This window comes from Lissotriton vulgaris, chromosome 5 (assembly GCF_964263255.1).
Source record: "Lissotriton vulgaris chromosome 5, aLisVul1.2, whole genome shotgun sequence".
NCBI lineage: Eukaryota > Metazoa > Chordata > Amphibia > Caudata > Salamandridae > Lissotriton > Lissotriton vulgaris.
In genome coordinates this window covers 1684246974-1684272869 of record NC_141693.1, presented here as the reverse complement: position 1 = coordinate 1684272869, position 25896 = coordinate 1684246974, and the positions used below count along the sequence as shown (strand labels likewise).

At 43.8% G+C, this 25896-nt stretch overlaps 1 protein-coding gene and 1 pseudogene across 2 annotated transcripts in view; both read left to right on the top strand.

Moving 5' to 3' along the window:
- TANC2 (tetratricopeptide repeat, ankyrin repeat and coiled-coil containing 2) overlaps positions 1-25896 on the top strand; it is a 2475706-nt gene that overhangs the window by 1998604 nt on the left and 451206 nt on the right. For both annotated transcript variants that reach the window (XM_086923824.1, XM_086923825.1), the window contains 2 exons: positions 5949-6230; positions 15905-16038. In XM_086923824.1, coding sequence (XP_086779950.1) covers positions 5949-6230; positions 15905-16038 — 416 coding nt within the window. The remainder of the gene's footprint in view (positions 1-5948; positions 6231-15904; positions 16039-25896) is intronic.
- Positions 11892-14052, top strand: LOC147716960 (uncharacterized; annotated as a pseudogene).

Below are 25896 nucleotides of genomic sequence, written 5' to 3'. Positions count from 1 at the left end.
AAAAAAAAAATTCTTGATACTGAGCCCTGAGGAAGTCAGAAATGCTGAAGCATAGTTAATCTGACGAAACACGTGTTGACTATGAAGTGCATGAAGTGCAATGAAGTACTAAAATGTCACACATGTTGAAGATTGAAGAATAAAATCTACAAAATCAGAAGAGAGACTGGACTTCTTCTTATATAAAAAGTGGTGCTCAGGACATTTTTTCTCTTGTTTTTTTCTGATACCTCATAGTATCAGCAAAAGGCAATTTCTGTCCATTTGGCTTAACAACTTCAGCAAAAAGCATTAACACAGCCAACAGGTCTGCATTGAAAGCCAGATGAAAAGACTTGCTGGCTTTGCCAGGGCATCTTCTAGAGTGTTTTTAACTCTTAACCAAATGTGAACATATATTGTATGGTTTATGCTCTGGTCCACCTGCTTCCTTTCCTTAAATCATTAATGTGGTCTCTTAGTAGAAGAAAACACTTTACTTTAATTCCAGAACGCCCTCTATTTTTTGTGGTACACACAGTCCTTTGTTTACCTGCTTTTGAACAATTTTATGTGCGTTTGCTAAAGCTGGCGATAGAGATGGGGTGAGGTGCGTCAGGATTACGGGTGAAAAGTCAATGAAACCATTTGTATAGCGCCTGAAACCCAAGAAGTAGGACAAGTTAGTGTTGTGTGAGAGAGGAATTCCTTGAAACTTACAGTCTTTAAAGCCTTCCTGAAAGGTATGAGCTATTGCATTCCCCAGGTCATAGGATTAGGTGTTCCACCGTACACTCATTGTGGCCAGTAATGATCAACCCCTTACTTCATTCCACATACTTTTAGGGGTAACCAGCTGTGTTTCCAGCTGATTGCAGTGACAGTGCAGCGAAGAAAGGTGCATTGTTTTGCTTCAGCTACATAGGGACTCCGCTACACAGCATCTTGTGAGTTAGGGTCACATATTTAATTGTGTACCTGAGCTGACGGGGGACCAGTGTAGTTTTCCCAAAGAAGAGAGTGTAACCCCTTTGCTGCTTGCGTCGGCCATCGCGTGCACTACCTCCATAGTGCTGCGCTCGTCCGTTGGCCGACGTGGCCCCGCCCACTGCTCTAAACCGCGGCAACAATTCCGTTAAGCGGATATACAGACTTAGTTGCACCTCTAATTAATTTAAATTTGCTTTGAAAGTCTTATTCTGCACATTGTAACCATAGTCCAGCTTGGAGCCCATTATGATCCTAGCGACACTCGAGCTGTCTTGTACGGAAAAAAGGTAGGTTTCATAGAGCATAAGATACTCGTTTGATGACTAGACAGTAGTGTCATAATCATAGCTTTTTATTTGAAATAAGCTACATTTGCACTGCGTCTAAGTTCTCAGTTCCAAGTATTTTGTTACAGGTGTAAAGCTTGCTCCTAACGACCTCCATAAGCTGCAGATCTAAATTTTTACTGTTCGAACAGTATGAAATAGCTTGGTAATAAGATCGTACGCCTTGTATAAGAGAGAGTGTGGCGTGGTACGTTCTACATAATTGAAAGTATAAAATAAACGGCTCAGTATTTAGCACTGCCCCTGCAGATAGTAAAGGATGCCGACATCCACACCTGCTAGAGTTCACCCTGTGATGCCAAATGTAATCATATCGGAAATTATTTGATTTTTAAACATACGGGCACTGATGATTTCAGATAATGCTGCACCCAAATTCTAATGTGGCATGGTTCTCGGAAAAGCCTTTCACATATTTCTCAAATTACATTAAGTTTTAACTGATTTACTAATAGTTGTGTGAAAGCAAAGCATTAAGTAGTCAAAACTCAGCTATATTGCATGTCTAAAGGTTAAAAGCTGCCGTTTGAAATTCAGGTTAGTGTTACCGAGAGACTTGGTTAATGCAGACTCTTTAGCCCACAGTAAGGCTTTTAAAGTACCAGCACACACACCTCTAATATAAAAACAGGTAGAATTTTTTTTCTTTTTTACTAGGGAATGCTCTATTAAACAAAACTTAAGCCCAATTTGAGTCTGTGGCGTAGAGCCAGGTAGATTTAATTCTAAACAGATTACACTGTGCAAAGTCATACCACATGGAGAGTTAGATGAAGCCACTCTTCATCTTCCAACAGTTAAACTATAGTCTCTGCCGTTTCCTAATTTTATGGTTAATAAAATAATTTTCCTTTTAATATTTACAACCATTTTTAAAACAGTCTTCAAAGCTTGTCATCAAGAAATAGTATCCAACGTCCTTCCTTTTCAAAAGGACAGTGTAATTGATATACTACAGAATTTAAGTAAGTTGGCCCCATAGCTTTAGCAGAAAAGATCTAGATTTGACCAACCTATCCGAAGTCATCATATAGAAAAAATAACGAGTGCAAGACACAGCCCAGCTTTAATTAAAACTTTTTTAGTCCCGTTTTTGCATAAACTGTTTTATTTTTATTTCACATTGTTATTTAGTGAAAACGTCAGTACCCTTTACATATGGAACAAAGAACAGGCATCGCAATCTCTATGGAGCTGTCACCTACCCTTTACCTGTACTCATGATAGTGCCTGAATTGCTTGCAGGGGGAATGGCGAGATTCACAATTCACTTAGTTTTTTTCCTCGATAGAACCCCGGCATACAGTTCTGCACTGTTCGTAAGTCTGTCAGACAGTAGTAAAAAAATTGCTGCTGTTGACAGCACCGAACGAGCACAAACAGGGAGCAAACATTCTTGACCGTACCACTATTATCAAAAAACCCTGTCCGAAGCCAATTGAGAAGACTGGATTCTGGTACCCAATCGTCCAAGTTCTTCCAGTAGAATTTAGTCATTGAAGCTATCCTATTTGTCTAAAAGTTCAATTAGGCTCTAATAACCCAATCTACTGTTAATTCGCATGTGCCCACTTTGTGTTCCAAACAGACAGCTTGCACTGCACACAGGTTTGGCTTTACAGTATTGTTACTCAGCAAAGTGATGGCATAGGCTGAATTTTTCAGCTGAGAAAAATTTGCTTTGGTAGATCATTCATGTTTTTTCAGCTGATGAAGCCATGAACCTGAACCTTTCATGATAGACACAAGGCATTAATGGCTGCCACACATACAACATTTGGAGAATTTTGGGACTCACATTTTAGATAGAGATAGCTTTAGCTGAATCACTAAACTCATATTTCCCAAACATAAATAAAAATACATTCATGTATACATACTAACAGAGGCTTTGGATCAGCCCTTTTCAACCTTTGGAATTTAGGAGCAAATGGTCAGGTAGGGTAATTTGAAAGCAATGCCTTTTTTATTCAACAATTGTTATATAGAGGTTTTATAAAGCGCTAATAACTACCCTATGGTGGCATCAGAGCAACGTGGGGTCTATAGGTACATGAGCAGAACTGAGTTGCATTACGATACATTTAAAAAATATAGTGGTGGAGAACTGGTCAATCATTCAGCAGTTAAGCATAGATGATTACCTGCCGTGAGCTATGCCAAACACAATGACAGAGCGGTTTTAAAAATGAGTCTTGCATCTGACAGGAAAAGGCTCTAGAGAGCCCTCGCCTGAACATGATAAAATGGCAATATGAAATGGTGAGTATTTTCAGATCTTTAGAATCCCACCGAATGGAGCCCTGGAGAGGTAGAGATCGACCAACGTACCTCCATCTCTTGTGTCAACAGTAAGAAGATATCAGGCCTCTGGTCTGTAAATAAAGGGTAAACAGTTTTTGGGACAGTTCAATGAGCGCCCATAAAGAACATTGTGAAAAAGGCAGAGAGTTTAAGGTTTCACTGAGAGTCAGTGGATATAGATTTCTGAGCCAGTGTGATGTGGTCATGGCATTTTAGGCCGAATACATGTGAAGCTGCATAGAATTATAGCCTTTTGCAATAATCGAAGTGTGAGAGCACAGGTTTGGGTGATTTTCTGAGAGTAGTAGAGCATCACAGAACCCCTATTAGCAGCCATAGATGCTATTATAGACACTACATTTATCCCAGAAGGATTGAAGGAGGGGCTTCCTCATCTTCTGGCAAAGAAGAGAGAGGAACTGACATAGTATGCTTGCCGTCTTTTGTGGGTGGGGTGAGTTCTGCTTTTATTCTCGGGGAAAACTTGGCATGTCGTGTATACTGGTGTGGCAATTCAGAGTATCTTGCTCTCTCCCATCTGGAACTTTATCTCAGTTGTGTATTAGTCCAGTCTGAGATCACCTTTGTTTCAATATTAACAGACCTAATAAGTTACAATGGATTGCTTTAACAGAGTTCACAAGACAAACATTTAGCTTTGGCTTTAGGGTGTAAATATAGCACTTGGAAAACCAACAGACGATAGCACCTCTGGTGAGGTAGTTAAAATAGTTTTGAATCCCAGGAGAAAATCCATCGATATGGTACTAATTTGCCAGTTACGTAGGTGAAGTTAAGGAAACTCACTCTCCTTTCATATTCAACAGTAGTGTCTATGCAGGTATGATTGAATGGACCTCATAGTTATATGTGTGCCTTAATGCACACTCAGTACCTGCTCATAAGCTTAAAATGTATGCTACTATCAAAATAATGTCTTGTATGTGCTAATGAAGGCAAACTTGGTGGTCAAAGCGTCTGGGCCTTATTTGCCATTCCGAATACCCTCCAGTTATTAGGAAAAAGGACTTCGGAGAAGATGGAGGGAAGTATGGTAATTTATAATAGAACACAACAGCAGTTTAAGCTGCACAGTACCGCCCTAAACGAAAAATAATATGAACATATAATTCTAAAGTATAGAATCATGGCACGTAATCAGTGGGCTTAAATTTGAAAGTGAGATTTTAGAGCAATGCCTACACATTGTGCTGCCCACCTCCAATCAACTTAACCAAATTCAGTTTGTGGTTGGGTGATCAACCTGGCAACGTTGCATGCAATTCAATGGGCACTATGCAAACCCTTTCGGCCTTTTCCTCGAAATAACACTCCTTTGACTGTGTGTTCAAGTTAGAGAGTAACATCAGCTAGGTAATGTATACACCAGTAAATTGCTTGGTTTAATATCGATTGTCGTTCTACATTGAAGGAGTACAGTGTCCTGCGAGTATTCATATAGTCATCCACATATTGTGTACTAACAGATGTTCAGATAAGAGAGCAGATTATTCATGTAGAACTTCCCAATACGAAGATGCTAGCCTCGTAATGATAGAATGGGCGAATAATACACAAAATATAGTTGCATGAAGGAGTTTGCTCCTGTTAAGATCTCGAAGTAAAAAAAAATCTGATGAGCTCAAATATTGCAGGATGAGGAGAGGAAGTTGCATCAAGTTTGGCAAACAAATCCTACTGAATGTACGGAGATAGGATATTTGATCATAGGAAGATCTGTAGAAAAACAAAAAGCTATTTTGATGTCCAAAAAAAGATTACTTCAGTGGGTGATGTAAATGCCTCTAAAGTCCTCTCTTTCTAACCCTGACACATATTGTCAGACCTAAGGTTTCAGTTTTATCGAAGCTTGCAAGTAACTGATGTAGCAACAAAGAAATGTAGCTCATGTCCCCGTTTTTGGAGAGGGTCGACTGAAAACGGTGGGAGGTGTTTTTTATGTTTTACAAAGCAGGGATAGTTGGCAGTTGTTTCAAGAAAGCAATTTAATTAACAGGCAAGCTACTGGGCTTAAAATTGCATTTTATGTTTGTTCTTACTGCCTGTTTTGTAATTCTCTGCTGAGGAGCGCGCTCATCGCTTTAAGTAAAATTGTAGTCCTTCTTCTTTTTTTGTGAAATGTCCCGGTTTTTGGCTTTAAAATTCTGGTCACCCTAAGTAGCAAGCAAGTGCTTAGATTAACAGGGCTAAAGGCAGGAGAATGCCTAGGTCGTAGTTCCCAAGTCTAAATAGAGGTCTTCTAGTGTACACTTGTTATCTCCCCTCTGGATGAGCATTCACTCTGTTGTCTGTTTTTTCATCTTGCAGTACGCTTTGCACCTTACCGACCGCCGGACATCTCTCTGAAACCCCTGCTCTTCGAGGTGCCCAGCATCACCACTGACGCCGTGTTTGTGGGCCGAGATTGGCTGTTCCACGAGATCGATGCGCAGCTACAAAGCACAAACGACGGAGTGAACCAGGGCGTGGTGATCTGTGGAAACATCGGCTTTGGAAAGACTGCAATAATTTCCCGCCTGGTCGCGCTCAGCTGCCACGGTACACGCATGCGTCAAATAGCCTCGGATAGCCCACACGCTTCACCAAAACGTAGGTAGTCCTTGTGCGGTGGTAAAGAGCCCCTTTTGCTGGCTGTTTTTTGTATGAATGACGAGAACAATTCGAGAGCAGTATGTCAACATTTTCTGGGCTGTTCTCATTCTTTCAGATTTGTCTTGGAAGTTAGTTGAAGTTTCTGAGGCTCACTGTTTATAATTTTGTTCTATATAGCTCTCAAAGAATGATTGTATCGTTACTTCAGTTTCTGAATCTCACAATCCACTGCTATGATATAGCAACGGTTGAAAGCACAAACTGGTTACCCACTGTTGTGATGTCATAAAAGCCTTCCAGGCCGGGCTGACAGAGCTTTCTGAGAACCTGCCAGCAGACATGCCAACTAAAACAAAAAGGTCACCTTCTGAAGAGTGGGCAGGGCCTTTGTAGGGTGGTGCCTCGTGCAGAGACTTACTTACAAGGCAATTTTGCCCCTTCCCGCCCAAACTTCCGCCTCCAAAAACCGGAAAAAATGCTATCTGAGGCTGGTGCTTTACACTCCTTGAGGACGGCGGCAGTTCAAAGCCTCCGAGAATGACCTGAAAATCCCCTGTTTACAGTTTTCCCTGCCATGATGTGATATTGGCTCCTCATCGTGTGACCGTTTGAAGGGCGCAAATATTGTGTGTCTCACGGTGGCACTGCATCAGTTAGCAGATCTTTGTCAATGCAGTTATGCTCGTCTGCTTTGACCGAAAGCAGAAAGTACAGAGCACAGGAGGGGAAAGGAAGGCAGGGAAGGTGGTGGGGGTTGGCCAAAGATGGAAGGTACTTTTTTTTTCCGTTTGGAAATTGATTACACAACAGCGGCCATGTTATGCCTGGCTCTCCAATTATTCCTCTACACTGCATAGCAGTTGAAAGCAGGGGCAGATGATTTTGGGGGCCATACATAACATAAAAGTATACATGAGTAAAAATTGTATGACAGGGATGTTTTTCACCTCAGCTTTCTGAGTGACATCATAGATAACTCGAGCTTCACGCTTATTGTCTATTTGAGGTCACTCAGAACCCCTCAGTGAAAAACACCCCCTGTTGCCCATCTATAATTCTATATATAAAAACATGGGATTCTGCAATCATTATATTAAAACTCATGACTAATTTATTTTTTAATTTTTGGCTCTTATAGAGAGCCTCTAATAGTTACATCAGTTTCCGAATCTGATAAATCACTTTTATGACGTAGCAAATTGGATAACATAACTTGTACCCCTCTATGACTCTATAATAAAGGCCTTCTAGGCCTCCTTGTGAGCCTGTCAGCGTAGCACTGCTTGTCTGGTTGGACAGAAAGCACAGCGGCCTAATGGAGAATAAATGAAGGGAAGGTGATGGGAATCGATTGAGAGTGGCAGGTAAAGCATTTTTTCAGATTTGGGACCGGGAGGAGAGGCCGTGTTGTGTATGGCTCCTACTCTGCCCCCTCCCTGTCCACGTTTGGGACAGGGAGGAGAGGCGTGTTGTGTATAGTTCCTGATTTCTTCTCTGGCCCTACCTCCTTGTCCACGTTTGGGACAGGGAGGAGAGGCCGTGTTTTGTATGGCTCTGATTACTCCTCTGCCCCTTCCTCCCTGTCCACATTTGGGACAGGGAGGAGGTGTTGTGTGTGGCTCCCGATTACTTTTCTGCCCTTTCCTCCCTGTTCACATTTGGTACTGTGAGGAGAGGCTGTGTTGTGTATGGCTCGCCATTACTCTTCTGCCCATTCCTAGTAATTGAAAGCAGGAGAAGATAATTTTGGGGGCTATACATAACATAAAGTTATATATGCATAAAAAATGAATTATGGGAATGATTTTCTCCTCTGTGTTTTAATGACATCATAGACAACACGAGCTCCTTTCTTGTGGTCTATTTATGTCACTCAGAATCCCTCTGTGAAAAACCAACCCATAATTCACTGTTACCCATCTATAACTCTGTGATAGACGACATGTGATGCACCCAGTCACTTAATATTAAGACATGACGACAGAACTCAACTGTATTTAATTACATTTGAGTTCTGATGTCCCAATGTTTACTGCCAGAGGTAGCAGTCAAGAGAACGCAGGTCTATTCATAGCAACATGTTTATTTTTTGCGCTCATTGGGTAATCTTTACGCATGTTTTCACATATTCTGAACTGCTGTTCTTTTGGTTTTTTTAAACTGACTTGTATTAAGCTGATTGTAATGTCTTTCTGCAGCAAATATCAAACAGTTTTTTTGATGTTTAATATTTCACTAGAGATTTTGTTTTTATTTTTCATGTTTGTAAACATGTTTTCTCTTAAACCTGAAAAAGTTACACACCAAGGCTGTAATTGGTTTGCGGGAAAGATGATTGTCCGTGCATGTGTTATAATTAATAAAGTACTCCCTGCTGTACATGATAAGGATATTTACTCCAGTATTGGAACTTTCATAGATTCACATGCCTGAATCATTCCCCGTCGTCGAGACGGGAGTCTCCGGTCTATAAAAAAGCAGTGCTTAGTAGTATAGCAAACTGAAAAGAGGCCTAGGCCCATTTCCCTTTTGCAACCCATAGCCTTTGTTATGTAAAAAAGGCCCAAACTTTTCCCTGAACCAATCAGAGCTCCTCACCCTCTAGAACCTCTTGCCCCTCAGATTTTTCTACTGCACGTTGTGCTGTGGAGTCTCCTTTGGGCTCTGCTCAAACTCTTTACTTTTACAGTGTTTTGACTAAGATTTGAGGTCTTTTTCATCTACCATGTCTGAGAAGGAGAAGAAAGGATTATTTAGAGATTGTTCCACCTGCTCTAAGAAGAGGCTTTATACAGATAACCCTCACAAGGATTGCATCTACTGCCTTTATCCAGACCATAAGGCAGCGGATTGTAAGGTATGTCGTAACTTTTCGAATAAAACCTCGAGGGATCGAGAGGGAAGGCTGCTGATCTGGCTCCAGAAGGTTAAAGCCAGGAAGGAAATCCTCTCAAGTGAGAGTAAAGAGGAATCTGTGGCGTCTAAGAGATCTCAGAAGAGAAGTAGATCTCCTCAGACACATTCCTCAGGAGGAAAGACCTGAGAAGGCCCCAAAAATGACCACTCCAGGGTCTTCAGGGCGCAGTCCCTCAAAATCATCTTCAGTTAAAGCTAAGGGGAAGAAGGGTACTGCTTGTGAGGTGAAACAAGTGAAATCAGCCTCAGATCCACCAAAATCACCTCAGAAAATCAAGATTACCATCAAACGGACTTCTTCTACGCCCTCTGAGGAGAAAGGTAGTGGTTCAACATAGTCGATGGGACCGTCGACGAAAAAGGTGTCATCGACGACGACAAAAACACCTCCGTCGTCGACGAAGAAAGATGGTGTTAAAGCTGGTGAGAAAAGAACGTCGACAATTTCACCGTCGGCGCCAATATCATCGACGGTTTTACCGTCGACGAGGGCGTCGACGAGCGCAGCATCGACGACGGCAGCGTCGACGACGGAATTGTCGACGACGGCAGCGTAGACGACGGAAGTGTCGACGGCGGTGGTGTAGACGACGATGACTTGGTCGGCGATGGGAATCTCGTCGATGGGCCCGTCGACGAGGGAAAAAACACCAGGATTGGTGCCTTGAAAAAAACCTATAACATCAGAGGTTACATCTCCGAGCAAGGTCTCTCCATTGCTGCCATCTCACCTGCTGGAAGAGGAAGATTCGGAGGAGGACAATGACGAGTATGGGGTAGCGAGTAGCCCTTCGCAATTGCAGGTCAAGTACCAGGAGGTGGATTCTGAGGAGGAATATGGGGATTTTCAGGAACATCCCCAAGAACAGCACCAATATTGCCAACAGCAGCGCGAGGAGATGACAAATGTGCCATCCTCTTTGTTGAGGGACCTCCAGGGCATGTTGGAGGATTATAGGAGGAGATGCCCAGCGACTCCAGTCACTCAACAAGTCCCAGAGGTTATTCCGCGTCCACGGTCGGTACCAGGGACACCGGTTCGTAGGAGAGAGATTTTGCCGGAGCCTACTGCTAGGTCTCCACCACCGACCTCACATCACGATACCTCGGATGACGATCATGATGATGGGGAGATTGCGGAACCAAGTGCAGAATGGAATGACTACCTCATCTCCTCACCTGCAACTCCTACGCCAAAACCAGTAGATTCTCCACTGGAGCACATCAGTGGTTTTCACAAGTTGATGGAAAGAGCCACTAAGAGATTTGCACTCACCATGACTGAGGATAAAGCGGAATGTTTTTTATACGACTTCAAGGACTCGTATCGCAAATCTGTGCAATCCTTGCCTATTGTGAGTCATATTTGGGAGGAAGGATTAAAAGTCATGGTGACGCCGGTTCTGGCCAGACTAGATAAAAAGTATAAGACACCTATGGATGCTCCAGCTTGCCTTTTGGGTCATCCCAAATAGGATTCTGTGATTACGCAGGTGGCGCAACAGAAATCCAGGAACCCATCTGCTCCGATCACAACACCTCCGGACAGAGAGGGCAGAAGGTTGGATAATGCAGGAAAACGTTTTTCCTCTGTTAGTGAAAGCAGCTAATGCCCTCGCTATTTTGGGAAGGTAGGACAGGCAGATGTGGTGTGACCTGTCTCCATACATTAACCAGGTGCCAGAACCAGAGAAGCAGGAGGCGAAGAAGATTCTCCTGGAAGGGGAGAGGACTTTGGCCGAAGTCATAGACTGCGCTATGGATATAGCGACCACAGCTTTTAGATCCTTGGGAGGAGCAGCGGTCCTGCGCAGGCAAGGATGGCTGCGAGCAACGGCATTTAGGCCGGAGGTGCAAAACAAGATTTTAGACCTCCCTTTCAATGGAGAAGATCTGTTTGGGAAGCATATTGATGATACTCTGCAGAGTATCAAGAAGAATACTGATACGGCAAAGGCTCTGGGGACACTACAATACAGAAAAACCCCTTTTCGTGGCTCCAGGGGCAGAGGGCAGTCCTTGTATAGAGGAGGATACCAACAAGGGAGATATTCTTCTTATTTGGCCTCATCGCAGCCTTACCGACAACAGTACAGTCAGCGTCAATCAGGAGGATATACGAAATCAACTCCAAGAGGACCGGGTGGCCGGGGAAAGGACAACACCCGTCGGTAATGACAACCTCCATCTTCCGGCTATGTCAGATGCTCCCCTGGGTGGAAAGATTGCTCACTATCTTCACAATCGGCGGAAAATAACAACAGACCAATGGGTCCTCAAAATAGTTAAATTCGCTCATACCCTAGAATTTCTTCAAACGCCCCCTTGTATGCCACAGATGCACCAGAGAGCCAACCATCTGCATCAACTCCGGCAGGAGATTCGGACAATGCTCCGAAAGGGAGCAATAGAACCGGTACCGAAAGCCCAGGAAAACAAGGGGTTTTACTCCCAGTTTTTTCTTGTCAGGAAAAACAAGCTCCAATGGCGCCCCATTCTGGATCTCCGATCCTTAAACACCTATCTCAAGAAGCAATCTTTCAGGATGGCGTCTCTGCAGGACATCCTTCCGTTATTGAACCCAGGAGATCATATGACTACATTGGACCTACAAGATGCGTATTTCCACGTGCCTATACATCCTGCTCACAGACAGTACCTTCGGTTCTTAGTAGCCGGAAGACATTACCAATTCAGGGTACTGCCATTCGGCTTGAAGTCAGCGCCGAGAGTATTCACGAAATGCCTGGCTCCAGTAGCGAAGGTGTTGAGGAAGCAAAGACATCAAATATTTCCTTACCTCGACGACTGGTTAGTCAAAGCACCATCAAAGGTACAGGCCAGAGCGTCAACACAGGCCTGCATAGACTTGTTCGCCAAACTAGGATTGACTCTCCACGAGGGAAAGTCACACCTCCACCCAGCAAAAGTGATCACATTTCTGGGAGCAATATTGGACACAGAATGCAACAAGGCGTTCACCTCCAAAGAAAGGCAACTGAGGATTGTGTCCCTCTTCCAAGACTTTTTAAAAAGAAAGTCTCTTTCAGTTCGCAGGTACAAATCCTTGCTGGGCATGATGTCATCTTGTATTCCTCTGGTGCCTTGCTGCAGGTTAAGGATGCGCCCATCGCAGGAGCAGATCGATCTCCAATGGCGTCAAGCGGAGGGATCCTTCGACGATACAATATGGGTGACACCAGTGATGGTACAGGCAGCAGAGTGGTGGACACAAAAAGGAAATGTGTCTCAAGGTCTAACATTTCTGGCAAGAGCAGCTCCTCTAGTGGTGACGATGGATGCGTCTTTAGAAGGATGGGGAGCTTTCCTTCAGGACCTTCAAGTCAGCGGTCATTGGAAGGTGCACGAGCAGCAATTGCACATAAACCTGCTGGAGCTCAGAGCGATACGCTTTACATTACTAACTTTTCTATCAAGGATAAGAGGTTCGCCAGTGTTGGTAAGAACAGACAACACTACGGCGATGCGTTATGTGAACAAGCAAGGGGGAACAAGTTCTCTCTCCCTGTCTCAGGAAGCCCAGGCGATATGGGAATGGGCTCTCCAACAAGGAATATCATTGGCAGCAGAACACCTCCCGGGGGAACGTCAAGGCAGATACTCTCAGCAGACTCAAATCTCCTGCCACGAATGGGAGCTGGACCAGGGGATCCTGGACAGCGTTTTTCGAAGATGGGGAACAACGATAGTGGACCTCTTCGCCACGAAGGAAAACAGGAAATGCCAGTTCTTCGCAAGCTGGCTTCCCCAGAAGGGATCTTGGGGGAATGCGTTTTCCATGGCATGGTCCGGCGTCTTTGCCTACATTTTTCCTCCAATTCCTCTTCTTCCCCGCGTACTGGTGAGGATCAAGAGAGAACCGTGCAGGCTGATCCTGATAGCCCCGTGGTGGCCCAGACAACACTGGTTCCGGAACTGCTGCTGCTGTCGGAGGACCGTCCAATTCGGTTGCATCCAATTCCATCGCTTCTGACAATGTCCAAGGGTTAGGTGCTCCATCCGGACCCGAAATCCTTGGGATTAGCAGCCTTTCTCCTGAACACTGTGAGTTTAGTCATCTGAACATCTCACATGAATGTAGGGAGATCCTGTCCAAAGCCAGAGCGGAGAGTACCAACAAAACCTACAGGATGAAATGGAAGAGGTTTTGTCTGTGGTGTAGGAGGCATAACATTCACCCTCTTACTGCTGCTCCTCATCAAATTATACCTCATATTCTGCTATTAGCAAAGTCAGGATTATCACATGCTTCCATCAAGGTGCATTTGTCTGCGTTATCTCACTACAGGAGGTCATCGTCAGGCCCGTCCTTATGGTCATCAAGGATCATCAAACAATTTATGAAGGGGGATATTCAGGGTCTTTCCTCCAGTAAAGCCTTCACCACCACTATGGAATCTGAATATAGTACTTTCTCAATTGATGAAACCACCGTTTGAACCGATACACAGGGCGGACCTGAAGTTCTTGTCCTGGAAAGTGGCTCTTCTCATTGCATTGACTTCAGCGAGAAGAGTAGGTGAACTACAAGCGCTCACGATTCAGGAGCCTTTCCTACAGTTTCAAGAGGATAGGATGATTCTCAGCATGAACCCGAAGTTCATTCCGAAGGTGCCAACTGACTTTCATCTGAATGAACCGTTGGTGTTGAAACGTTTCTTTCCTCATCCGTCAACAGCAGCGGAAAGAGTATTGCATTCACTGGACGTTCAAAGATGTATGAAGTTTTACTTGAAAGAAACAAAGGCTTTTCGTAAATCTTCTCAGTTATTCGTTGCTTTCAGCGCACCCAGGAAAGTTTTCCCGCTGTCAAAGAGGGAAACTGCCAGATGGATTTCCAGTGCGATTATCTACTGTCATCAAGCTGCTGGAAAGCCTCTGAATGCACAAGTTCGTGCCAATTCCACGAGTGCGGTGGCCACATCCACTGCACTGTTCGGAGGAGTGCCAATCCAGGATATCTGCAGAGCAGCGACCTGGGCATCTACGCACACCTTCACCAGACACTACTGCTTGGAGGCAGCCGCAGAATCGGATGCGGCGGTGGGAGAGACGGTACTGCGAAATATCATCCAGTAACGGTGAGCCTTTTTTACATCCCTCCATCCGTAATTTCTCTTGTTTACAAAGTCACATTTTATATATGCGTATATATATATATATTTAGAGCTCCGCAACTCTGCTACCGAGGACCGGCAGCAGAAAGCAACAAGACGGCACTCACAGCAGGTGTAAACCAAGTAGGTTTATTTGGCGCAAAAGAATAAAGTCAGACGCGTTTCAGCACTTGCCTTCGTCAGTGTCAGCTGGCGTCGGCAGTGCAGCAACAAATAAGGCAAAAGTCATTGAAACAAAGGAAGGTTCAAAGGGTCAAATGAAAGCGCCATCTTGGAACGATGAAATCGCGCTATTTACAATTAACATTTTGCTTTTTACGTTTTGCAAGCAATGAGAGTAAATCAACTGAACATTCATAGCATACTATTATCGTGCTGAAAACTGATTACGCCCTGGATATATATGTCTCTCACCAAGCACAGCAGCTGCTGTGCGAATGCGCTTCCACTCCAGTCCTTCACAACATTTTTCAACGAGAAAGGCGCGTGTGCTCAAGTTGTTATTTATTTCCTAATTTTGGTTCCAGCATGTAAGTACACGGAAAACATGGAACAAAAACCCAACTCTCGCCTAGTACCCGTGAGCAAGGCGAGAGTTGAATCGCCGAAACGCGTTGGGTTTTTGTTCCATGTTTTCCGTGTACTTACATGCTGGAACCAAAATGAGGAAATAAATAACAACTTGAGCACACGCGCCTTTCTCGTAGAAAATTTTGTGAAGGACTGAAGTGGAAGTGCATTCGCACAGCAGCTGCTGTGCTTGGTGAGAGACATAGTTTACAGGGCGACCTCTGCCCCTGGCATGCACCGCAGTCACAGGTCCCGGTGAAACGGAGGAAGTGGATTTGTTTATATATATATATATATATATATATATATATATATATATATATATATATATATATATATATAATATGAGATTATGCTTTATTTTCAAATCGTATGGCATGATTGTGAAATGTATCAGAGAAATGTGCTTTGTTTTTTCACTGCTAGTTATTCTGATTCAGGCATGTGAATCTATGAAAGTTCCAATACTGGAGTAAGAAAACAAGTTACTTACCTGTAACTTTAGTTCTCCAGTATTGGAATCTTTCATAGATTCACATGCACCCACCCTCCTCCCCTGAGAGGCTCACCTCGGATTTAGCACAAGAAGTGTGTTATATACACAAGTGAGCGAAAAATCGGAGGGGCGAAAGGTTCTCTCAGGAGTGTTCTAGAGAGTGAGGAGCTCTGATTGGTTCAGTGAAAAGTTTGGGCCTATTTTACATACCAAAGGCTATGGGTTGCAAAAGGGAAATAGGCCTAGGCCTCTTTTCAGTTTGCTATACTACTAAGCACTGCTTTTTTATATACCAGAGACTCCCGTCTTGACGAACGGGAATGATTCAGGTATGTGAATCTATGAAAGATTCCAATACTGTAGAACTAAAGTTACAGGTAAGTAACTTGTTTTCTTAAAGTCACCTCAGAGTTCATTAACCTTAAAAAGGAACTATTTTCTTTGTTCCTCAATGTGGTCATGGAACTCTTCTGTGACTTGTGATAACCTTATAATGCTCACCATATATAAATGGCCTGTGTATGTTTGATTTAATAAGGTTTGTGTTGTAGATGGTGATGCAAATCGAGAGCTGCCTCTCAGCCAGCAGGGCCAGACCCACTCTTCCATCGCAAGTGGGAGCTGTCCTGGGACACCGGAAATGCGTAGAAGACAAGAAGAGGCCATACGGACGATCGCATCACAGGTATGCACGCATGTGACCTACACAACTATAGTTTAACTTCACCTGCATGATATAATCATGTGCATCCATTTATTTATTTAAATCTCTAAGCTTTCTCTTACACACCTTCAGTTAAGCTTTTATATTGAAAATTCATTCAAACTGTGTGAATTATAGATAAACAGCCACTGTAGAAGATTGTTTAATGTATATTAAAGGAACCCATAAATTGAGTTTACAGCAAGTGCAGTTTACACTGTGAATTGTAGGAAAGAAGTTAAATGTGAAAGTGCTTTTACTTAAAGTTAGGTGTGAAGCAACGCAGTTGCCTTTATCCAGCGGGAGGCATGCCTCATTCATTTCAGTCAGCATTGTAATGATGAAGACCCTGGACAAGGAGCATTGAAGATTAACTGTAAGTAATCAAACACTTAATCAAGGTTGTTTTTTTCCATTTGCAATTTTTTTAAAAGTATCTATTGAATGCATTTTCCTACTTTTAGAGAAAATAAATTGCACTCCATTCAGAACCCATTGCAGACTTAACTCCCATTCAAAACCTATGATCTGAAAGAGACAGTTAGTTAGTAGTAGAAAAGCTTTATTCGATTTTAGAACAGTATAAAATCATAAAAGCATTAGTCATTATATACAGTTTCATATGCATCATAGGTACACAATAAAAATAGTATTAAACAATATATGTATGTATACACATGATAAAGCCTATCAACCATGCAATGGATCATATAAAAAGAAGGTTTGGATTCTGTCTGGAAATTATGCAAAATCAAGCATAACAATTAAAAGTGGTCCATTTTTAAGTCACTATGGATTTCCATGAGTGGCTCGGATTTTCAAACAGGTCTTAAGAAACATAGCTATGCATTTGGCATTTGCTACTGTATCTAAAAATAGTAACGCCATAAAAGCTGGACGGCATCTTCTCAATCCCATGGATAGTAGGATAGGAATAATCCATTGTTTGCGTGGAACATCATAATATTTACAGAACAGTATTACGTGGATGTTGGACTGTTCAGAGGTACCATCACAAGGGCACTGGATGATGGAGTTTGACCAATCCTGTCTCCCTGGGAATGTGACCAAGCGGAAAAACAAATTAATTCTTAACCGGGTTAACAAATATTTTTCATAGGTAGACAAACAAAAAGTAAGATACGACTGGATGCCCAAAGTACATTGGATAGTTAAAATATGGCGATTTGTGTCTTTATGGACTTCTTGAGCCATACGAAATTCTCCCAAATGAGATAAACAAAGCGATCGCAGGGCCTTTCTAGTAACAGTGCTTAAGACTGCCGGTTCTTTGAAATATTTGGAAAGGCCCAGATCATTAAAAAAATTACGTACATATAACAACCATGGGATATCCAGCCAGTTTTCTAAGACCAGGCAATCTGCGATTAGTGCTCGGGTTAAGCTACACTGCTCCGTCGTCCAGATGCAATGCCACAGTAATATTGGCTGGATTTTTATATGGTCAGCAATATAATCCATGCCTAATTCTATATGGCAGGCAAAGGTTGGAGAACACTGAGGAACGGCCAGAAGATAACGGATGAAATTGTTCTCATCCCTTTGCAAAGTGTCCACAGATACATAGCCCCACACCCCAGCGCCATATACAGCTACGCTATGGCACTTAGCGTAGTATATTTGCAAAAGTTCTTTTGGGGGTGGTTTTCCTATTTTACAAGAGAAAGTAATCAATACAGAGGAGGCTCTTAAAAATAAAAGGTATCTACTATCAATGGCCGATTTCCAGGAGGAGGTGTTGTCGAATAATATACCTAAATAAGGGTATGTCCTAGTGCAATCCAACTTAGCTTTGTCTATACATATCGGTTTTTTATTGGATCTCTTTTTGCCTAAATGCATGACTAGTGTTTTCTTAATATTGACCATTAAGTTCAATGAGGCCATGAATTTACAGTATGAGTTTAGTTGGTTCTGGAGTTGTACTGGGGTTCGAGCCATAATTACCGCGTCGTCCGCGTAGAGTAACACGGGAATCGGACGACGGGCAATTGTTGGGAGGTCCTGACTCCCTTCTAGCATGGCCTTATCAAGGCCATTTGTATACAGATTAAATAGAAAAGGAGCCAGGACACACCCTTGTCTGACTCCCTTAGTTACTGCAAAAGAATGGGTGAGCTCCCAAATCTCACCCTTGCCAATGCTCCTGAATACAGCTCACATAAGAAGGATATTATGTGAGGGTCCACTCCCATTTCCGCAAGGATTGACAACAGCCTAGAGTGTGATACACAATCAAAGGCTGCGGTCAAATCCACGTAAACCAGGTGAAGATTTCCTTTCTTCACCTGGACGTATTTCCCAATTAGAAGGGAGAGATTCAAAGCTTGCTCCACAGTACCCAGTCCCTCCCGGAAACCATATTGCAGTTCTGTCATGATGTTGTTATCTTCAGACCAGACCCGCAATCTCCCCAGGATCAAGCGACCTACAACTTTACCAAGGGAATCCAGGAGGGAAATGGGCCTGTAGCATGCTGGATTGTTACGATCTCCCTTCTTAAAAATGGGGAGCAGGATAGATGTAGACCAGGTTTTTATGAGACCGCCTTTTAATGCCGCTTCAATTACTCTGGTTAGTACCGGCGAACAAAGCTCCTGGGTATGTGTATAAATGTATAAACAAAGAGATTCTATCAATGTGAAGAGGTGATAATTTTTATGTTTTATTCTTTTAATGTTTGAGGTGATACTAGGCTCTCTCTTAGGTGTAGAAAGATGAGAGCACAGTGTGCTTGATAAAATACCCCTCACACCCTAAAAAGTCTTTAGTGTCATGCTTCATCATAGGGGTCTTCCCGTCCCTATAACGGGGCGGGGCGTGCTACGACCAAACGAACTATGCGGAAGCACTTAAGTTGTGACAGAGGCTATGTGTAGGTGTAGGGGTGTCAGTGAAAGTGTAGGGACCTAACTAGTGAGTGTGAAAGAATTACAAAAAAGTTAAAAATTCCCATGGCTTAGTAGAAAAAAATATTTTATTCACTTCTCTAGCTGGGAACATTAAGAAGGGGATTGTGAGGTAGAGCAATAGCTTGCTACCTAGTCGACATGTTTCGTAAGCAGTCCCCTACTGCTTACTCATCAGGACCATATAGTGACCCCTACTACTAATAACTCAATTCTACAGAAGTATGCCTTCTGTCCTACAAACAATACAGCAAAAATAAGCTGACTGTTTGGGCTTCACGGCATGAGCTGGCCCAGATCTTCCGGTGGATCCCCACCGAGACCAGGAAGACGGTCACCCAGGCCCTCGTCACCAGCCGTCTGGACTACAGCAACTCCCTCTACGCCGGAACCACCGCCAAACTCCAGAAGAGACTCCAGCGGATCCAGAACGCCTCAGCACGACTCATCCTGGACATCCCCCGTCGCAGCCACATCTCCGGACACCTGAGAGACCTGCACTGGCTCCCGGTCAACAAGAGAATCACCTTCCGACTCCTCACCCACGCACACAAAGCCCTACACAACCAAGGCCCAGGATACCTCAACAGCCGCCTCAACTTCTACGCTCCTAAACGCCAGCTTCGATCGACCGGCCACGCCCTCGCCGCCGTCCCCCGCATCCGAAGAGCCACCACAGGGGGACGGTCCTTCTCCTACCTCGCCGCCAAGACATGGAACTCCCTCCCGACCCACCTCCGCCTGACCCAGGACCACCTCGCCTTCAGGAAGCAACTCAAGACCTGGCTGTTCGAGCAGTAGCGGACCCCCCGGCCCTAGCACCTTGAGACCCTCTGGGTGAGTAGTGCGCTATATAAATGCTTTGATTGATTGATTGATTGATTGAGGTGAAGCAAGGTAATTTCCAATGAGTACCAAAAATATTGACCTATTGCGGTCTTCTTTTTGTTAGTTTTCAATGCCCCATGAGCTTGCAGGCGAGGGGTGTTCAGCGCGGTTGAATCACCGGCAGAAGAAAATATCCTTATTCCTACCCCCGTGCTGCTCCGAGGAGGCAATCCTGGTTTAAAGTTAGTCGGGAATACCATGTTTCTGGGATAGAAATACGTAAGGTCTCGGGCTGTTATTTCGTTACTACCATTGGATGGAGACCAGTCTAGAATGTGACTAACTGCCCTAGGATCTCTAAAATTTATTATGACAATGTCCCCCGTAATATTTGTTATACTAGGGCCTAACCAAGGGAGACGCCTCACATGTAAGATTTCGCCGTTGACATGTGGAGGAAGTGATCGATTTTTCTTTAGCCAAAATATGACCTTATTCTTTAGTTGATTATGCTTTTCGTTAGTGTTCTTTTTACCATCTATGCCTTCCTCCAAGGGTGGGACTCCGGTGAGCACCACCACTAACGGTACTGCTTCCGGGGGAGGTCTACGTTGAACCTCTTAAGGGCGGTTGACCTCACTACAGCCTCATGGCCATTTACTAGCGAGTTTGGCCTTCCTTTTTTCTTCGCCTACTCTAGCACTATTTTTTTCTTTTATCTGTGGTGCTTTGGTGGGCGTTAATTTTGGGGCTTCCGGTGTAGGTAACTTTATGGGTTTAATAACTGATAGATCTGCAACAGTAGAAGGCGCCTCCTTCGTTATGGGTACTGCAGGGGGTATTGCAGAACCCCTCATTTCTCCTTTAATGTCAATTATTGCCTATTCCAGATTCCCCAATTGTTGGCCTATTTTTTGCAATCTCTCTACCAAGGGTAATATGAACGACCTAATTAATTTTTCGATGTTACCCATTAGGTTAACACCTAATTGATCGAGTATTAGGAGGGATGGATCAATGGGTGAGACAGACGGCACAAGTGTAGGGAATGTAAGTCTCTTGGATTTGGCGCAGTCGGTGTAATTTAATTTATTAAGTCGGGGTCTATTGCCCCCTTTCCTCCTTTTTTTAGGGGGTGGACCTTCCGTCCGTGAGTTTGTCGGAACATTTATACAACTATTAGCAGTGTCAGTCTCCGGGAGTGGTGACACTGTCAAGCCCCCGGCCGTTTGTGTCAAAATTTGTTACAGAAGGTAAGTAACTTGTTCTTTGAGTATTAAATTCAAAATAGAAAAAAATATCACATTTTATCAGTGATGCCATAGTTGACTGTTCACATGCTTGATTTATTAAAATATTTGAGTTTGAAATTTCTTTTTATTAACATTATGTTGCCCTGTTCAACTAACCATCATACGACAAAAAGAGACACCTGGCTCTGTGGTGAACAACTGCCCAACCCCAAAGAACCCTTCCTCCTCCACACCCTCAGCCATGTCAACCCCCATCCACCATTACCAAATGAAATGAACATTCAAGGTGTCATGCTGATCAAGAGTTTGTCTCTATAAATATCTCCTATGACCATGGCTAAGTCTTCGTGCCGTCTGTAAACTATTGCATAGTAGTTGTCTATCTTAGACAGTTCTAACCATTTCAGGGCTTAAAGTCGCTTTGGGCAAGACAGTTCCTTTAGGTCTCTACTGGAAAATTCCAACAAACAGCCCCATTGTTTAGTTAAAGCTTTCTCTTCACCTTGTGTAATTTTTAACAATTTCTCCACCATAGTCTCTTAATCTGTATATCTTTGGAACACAAGATCTGCTATCCCCAAAAAGTTAGGATGCTTTTTTTTGCCACTATGAGGAGGTGGGATGTTTGTTTACCCAGCATGCCATAGAGTGGACAAATATCCAGTATGGGGCGCCGAACAGAATGACCTGTGGACATCTGACCAAGTCTTACGCTGTGATTTGTTCTGTTGTAGTACACAGCGAGGTCCAAAAGGCTTGTACTTTGGGAAAAGACCATAATATGTAAGTAAGGGACTCCTCTTCTTTTGCGGCATAATACAGCTGATACAGCATTTTTAATAGAGTATTTCTCCCTCCTGAATGTATCACAAAATTATTAGCTGAGATTAGGATTTCCTCCAATTCGGTCACCGTCCAGGGTGATATCCAGCTCCTTCTCCCTGGTCTGTTGGAAAGTGTGTTTGGTAGGGCGTTGTGTTATGTTAAGCATGTTTTATATAACACAAATGACATGTTTGGCATCTTTGCAGTGCAGGAGATATTGTTGAAAGGGTGTGAGAGCTCTAGTTTCCACCGGGTGATTCTAGGGTGTGATAGGCAGTGGCACAACTGCAGGTAGCTGTATCGTTCTTTTCTGGGAGACAGTAAAATACTCTTTCAAGTGCTCGAAAGATTTGAGTGATCCTTGCAAAAACATGTCTCTCAACATCTATCACCTACCTTCCAGCCAGTTGCTTTATAAGTATCGATCCAGGCCTGACATGAATTCATAACTTTCCCTGAGAGGTGTAAATGGGGAAGGGTAAGTAGCGAGACCACATTTAACTCCTACCTTATCCCAATCCTCCAGTGTTGGGTTTATGACTGGTGAGATGTAGATATAGTTTTTTGTCAGTTCTAAGTAAGTGTGAGCGGGAAATCCGTTACGCTCGCGGATTTTGCGGATTTTTGGGAAATCCGCAATCTGCGAATTTTGCGGATTTCCCGCAAAATCCGCAAAAAAAAATCAGCGAACGTAACGGGTTCAAAAGTTGAACCCCCACTCATGCAACTATTTTACAATGGCGCCAGCAAGCTGCCAGCGCCGTTGTAAAATAGTTACAAAGTTAGCTTGCACAGGAACCACTAGATAAAACGAAGCAGGTGCTGCTTTATTTTATCTAAGTGCTTCCTGTGCAAGCTAACTTTGTAACTATTTTACAACGGCGCTGGCAGCTTGCTGGCGCCATTGTAAAATAGTTACAGCTCACACAGGACTCAAGGGACACCTGCGCCCTTCGGGACGATTGCATAGTAACACACACATGGACGCTCGAACTAGTTGATGCTCAAATTCAGTGACTCATTCATTAGCCCAAAAACAATCGTGAGCGTCGTCGAGGCTGGACAGGTGTGCCTTCTTCCCAAATCTACCGTGGAAAATCAGCTGTGATGCTGGATAGGCTTTGCATCCTTGACTTTCACGAGCGCAATACCCGTGCTGTTCCTGTGACCAGGAGCTTCTTTCTCTTCATCTGCTGAACTGATCTTTCTCTGACCTTTTATTCACACAAGACGAGGCACATACCCTACTGGGCACATTGTGTTCGCACGGGTTTCTGCAAGTTCGCACGCGTTTTGTACAATTTCGCAATTTGCGAAATTGTACAAAACCCTCGCGAACTTGCAGAAACCCGTGCGAACATAAAAAAAAAATTCGCGGGAATTTGCGGATTGCGAGTTCGCAAATCCGCAAAATTCGCGAACGCGAGATTCGCAAAATTCGCCCATACTTAGTTTTAAGCGAGTTCACCAGGGAATTTCATATAGGGGTCATTGTGTGGTCTATCATGCACCATCCCTTGTCGGTTTCTTGTTGCGTCCAATGTATATGTTATCAGAGGTGGGCAGTGGCATAGTAATATGCTAGGTTGGGGACACCAGTCCCCCTGGTGTGGGCTCAAGAAACTCTGCTTCCACCTAATTGTCTCAGACCGGCCCTGTTTATGAAATTGGTGCAAGTCGATTGAAGGTCAGATATAAAGTCACCTGGTATTTGAAGGTCTAAGATCTGGAACATACACTATATCTTAGGTAGTACAACATTTTGTATACTGCTATTCTACCTAAGGGTGAGTTTTTTATATATACAACTATTAAGCTCACTTCTGATGCCTTTCAGGTGTAGAAGGTTGATATCTCATGGTTTAGTTAACATGGGGGCTAGCACACAGCCCAACTAATCTATGTGTGAAGCAGCCCATTGCAGGAGGGATTTTGATTGTATCTGGCCCACTATCGCCGGGGAGGCAGACACATTCAGGATTTCAGACTTAGTGATGTTGATCTTAAACCCCAAGATGCTCTGGTAAAGATGGAGCTCCCAGAGCACCTGGAAGGGGGAGGCAATGGGGTCTGTCAGGAGGATATCATCGGCAAACATGGCCAATTTCTACTCTTTTTGGCTGCACCAGATCTCTTTGATCTGGGGGTTAGCCTGTACTGCTGGGAGCCTCAGCCAATGTCCACCCAGTTGGAGAATACACCATTAATCCAAGTTTTGACTCTTGGGGCTTGATATCCCGCCAGGATCTAAACGTGTCTCACATTCCCACCTTTCTCAGGACATCCGTTATGAAGCCCTTATCAACTCTAACAAATGCATTTCCCGCTTCGAGGATGACCATGATCAATTTTTTGGCTCCCATGACTCCTGGATTGAGAAGTCGAAGAACCTTCTTCATATTGTCACCAGCTTGACAAGCTTGAATGAAACCAAACTAATCTGGGTGTACCATGTTCCCCATCAAAGGTTGAAGTCTCAGGGTGACTATTTTGACGTCTGTGTTGAGGAGAGACATGGGGCAATACAATCCACATTCATTTGTAGTTTTGTGAATCAGGTCTATGGTGGGTTTGGTCGTCACAGTGGAGGTGACTCTTCCCTCCTCAGTTATCTCACTAAATACTTGGAGTGCAGCTAAAATTATGGAGCCAAAACACTTGTAGAACACCACTGTCAACCTGTCAGGGCCTGGTGCTTTAGAGGTTCGTAATATAGATATGGCTCTAAGGATTTCCTCCTATTCTAGAGGCGTAATGAGGGTCTCACTGTCTAGGTGGCTCAGCTTTGACAATTGGGTCTCTGTGAGATATTGTGACTATTTTGGGGGTCTGTTGGCTCTCTATCATATAGTTGAGTGTAGAAAGTGTGAATACATGTTGCCTTCTCCCTGTCTCCTATGCAGAATCACCCGCTCGGGCCTTCATCTCTGGTATGGTAGTTTTGGTGCGGTGGCCTCATCCATAATCATTAAATGTATTATTGAGTTGCATCAGGAGAAAGGCCATATTGCTGGTTTCTAGGGCCTGAAATTGGCCTAGATCAGCAAATATTTTACTCCAGACTTTCAGAGAGTTGATTTTCTTGTGGTTTGGCTTAAGGTCTCTCAGTTATGTGCCGAATTTGAGGCGTAGCTCGTCTCAGAGCTTCTGGAGGTGGGCAGCTTCTTCTGTGAAAATGCACCTCAGGTCATCCTAGAGGCCGACCGGGCTCATTTCCCTGGTGTCGGTATGGAGGATATAGTCCTCAATACCCTTTTGTAACATTATTGAAAGTCACTGGGTCTTTCAGTCGATGGTCTTGAAGTCACCAGGGTCTGGTTGATCTGGGTTCCCAGGAGCCCATGTCAGTCAGACCACAGGAGACAGGACTGTTTTGGGGGTGTTGTTTGGATGCTGTCAAACGGGGGAGCACACGCTCATCTAGAAGCATATAGTCTAGCCTAGAATAAGTATTGTGGATTCCTGAAAAATAAGAATAAACTTGTGTAAGAGGGTGAAAAGTTCTCCAGTGTCGAAAGGTCCCATCTCCTGCAACAGTAGCCTACCTGCAGTTGATAGGACCGTTGAGCATCCTCTCCCGGTATGGTCAGTATCAGCTATGGGGATGAAGATCAGATTGAAGTCGCCTCCAAGATTCGAAGTAGTATTTGACCAAGCTGCAAGAGTGTGAATAATATCTGTTAGGAAGGGCTCTTGCTTGTGGTTAGGCTGTACTGTGGCTGTAGTGAGGAGTTACCCCCTAAGTAGCCCTGAATGGCCACTTACCTGTATCCCAGAGTGTCTCCTCCAGTGCAAGCGGACAGTGGCGATGGATTAAGATCCTCACCCCTGCTGTTTTCTTATTGCCCGAGGAGAGGTATTGACCCGGGTTATACCATGACTTCAGACGATAGTTGTCCGATTGTTGTTGATGGGTTTCTTGATGGAACCCCATGTCTTTTGGAGAATGGTCATTTTCCAGAGAATGGAGCACCGCTCCATAGCGTCATTAAGGCCCGACCATT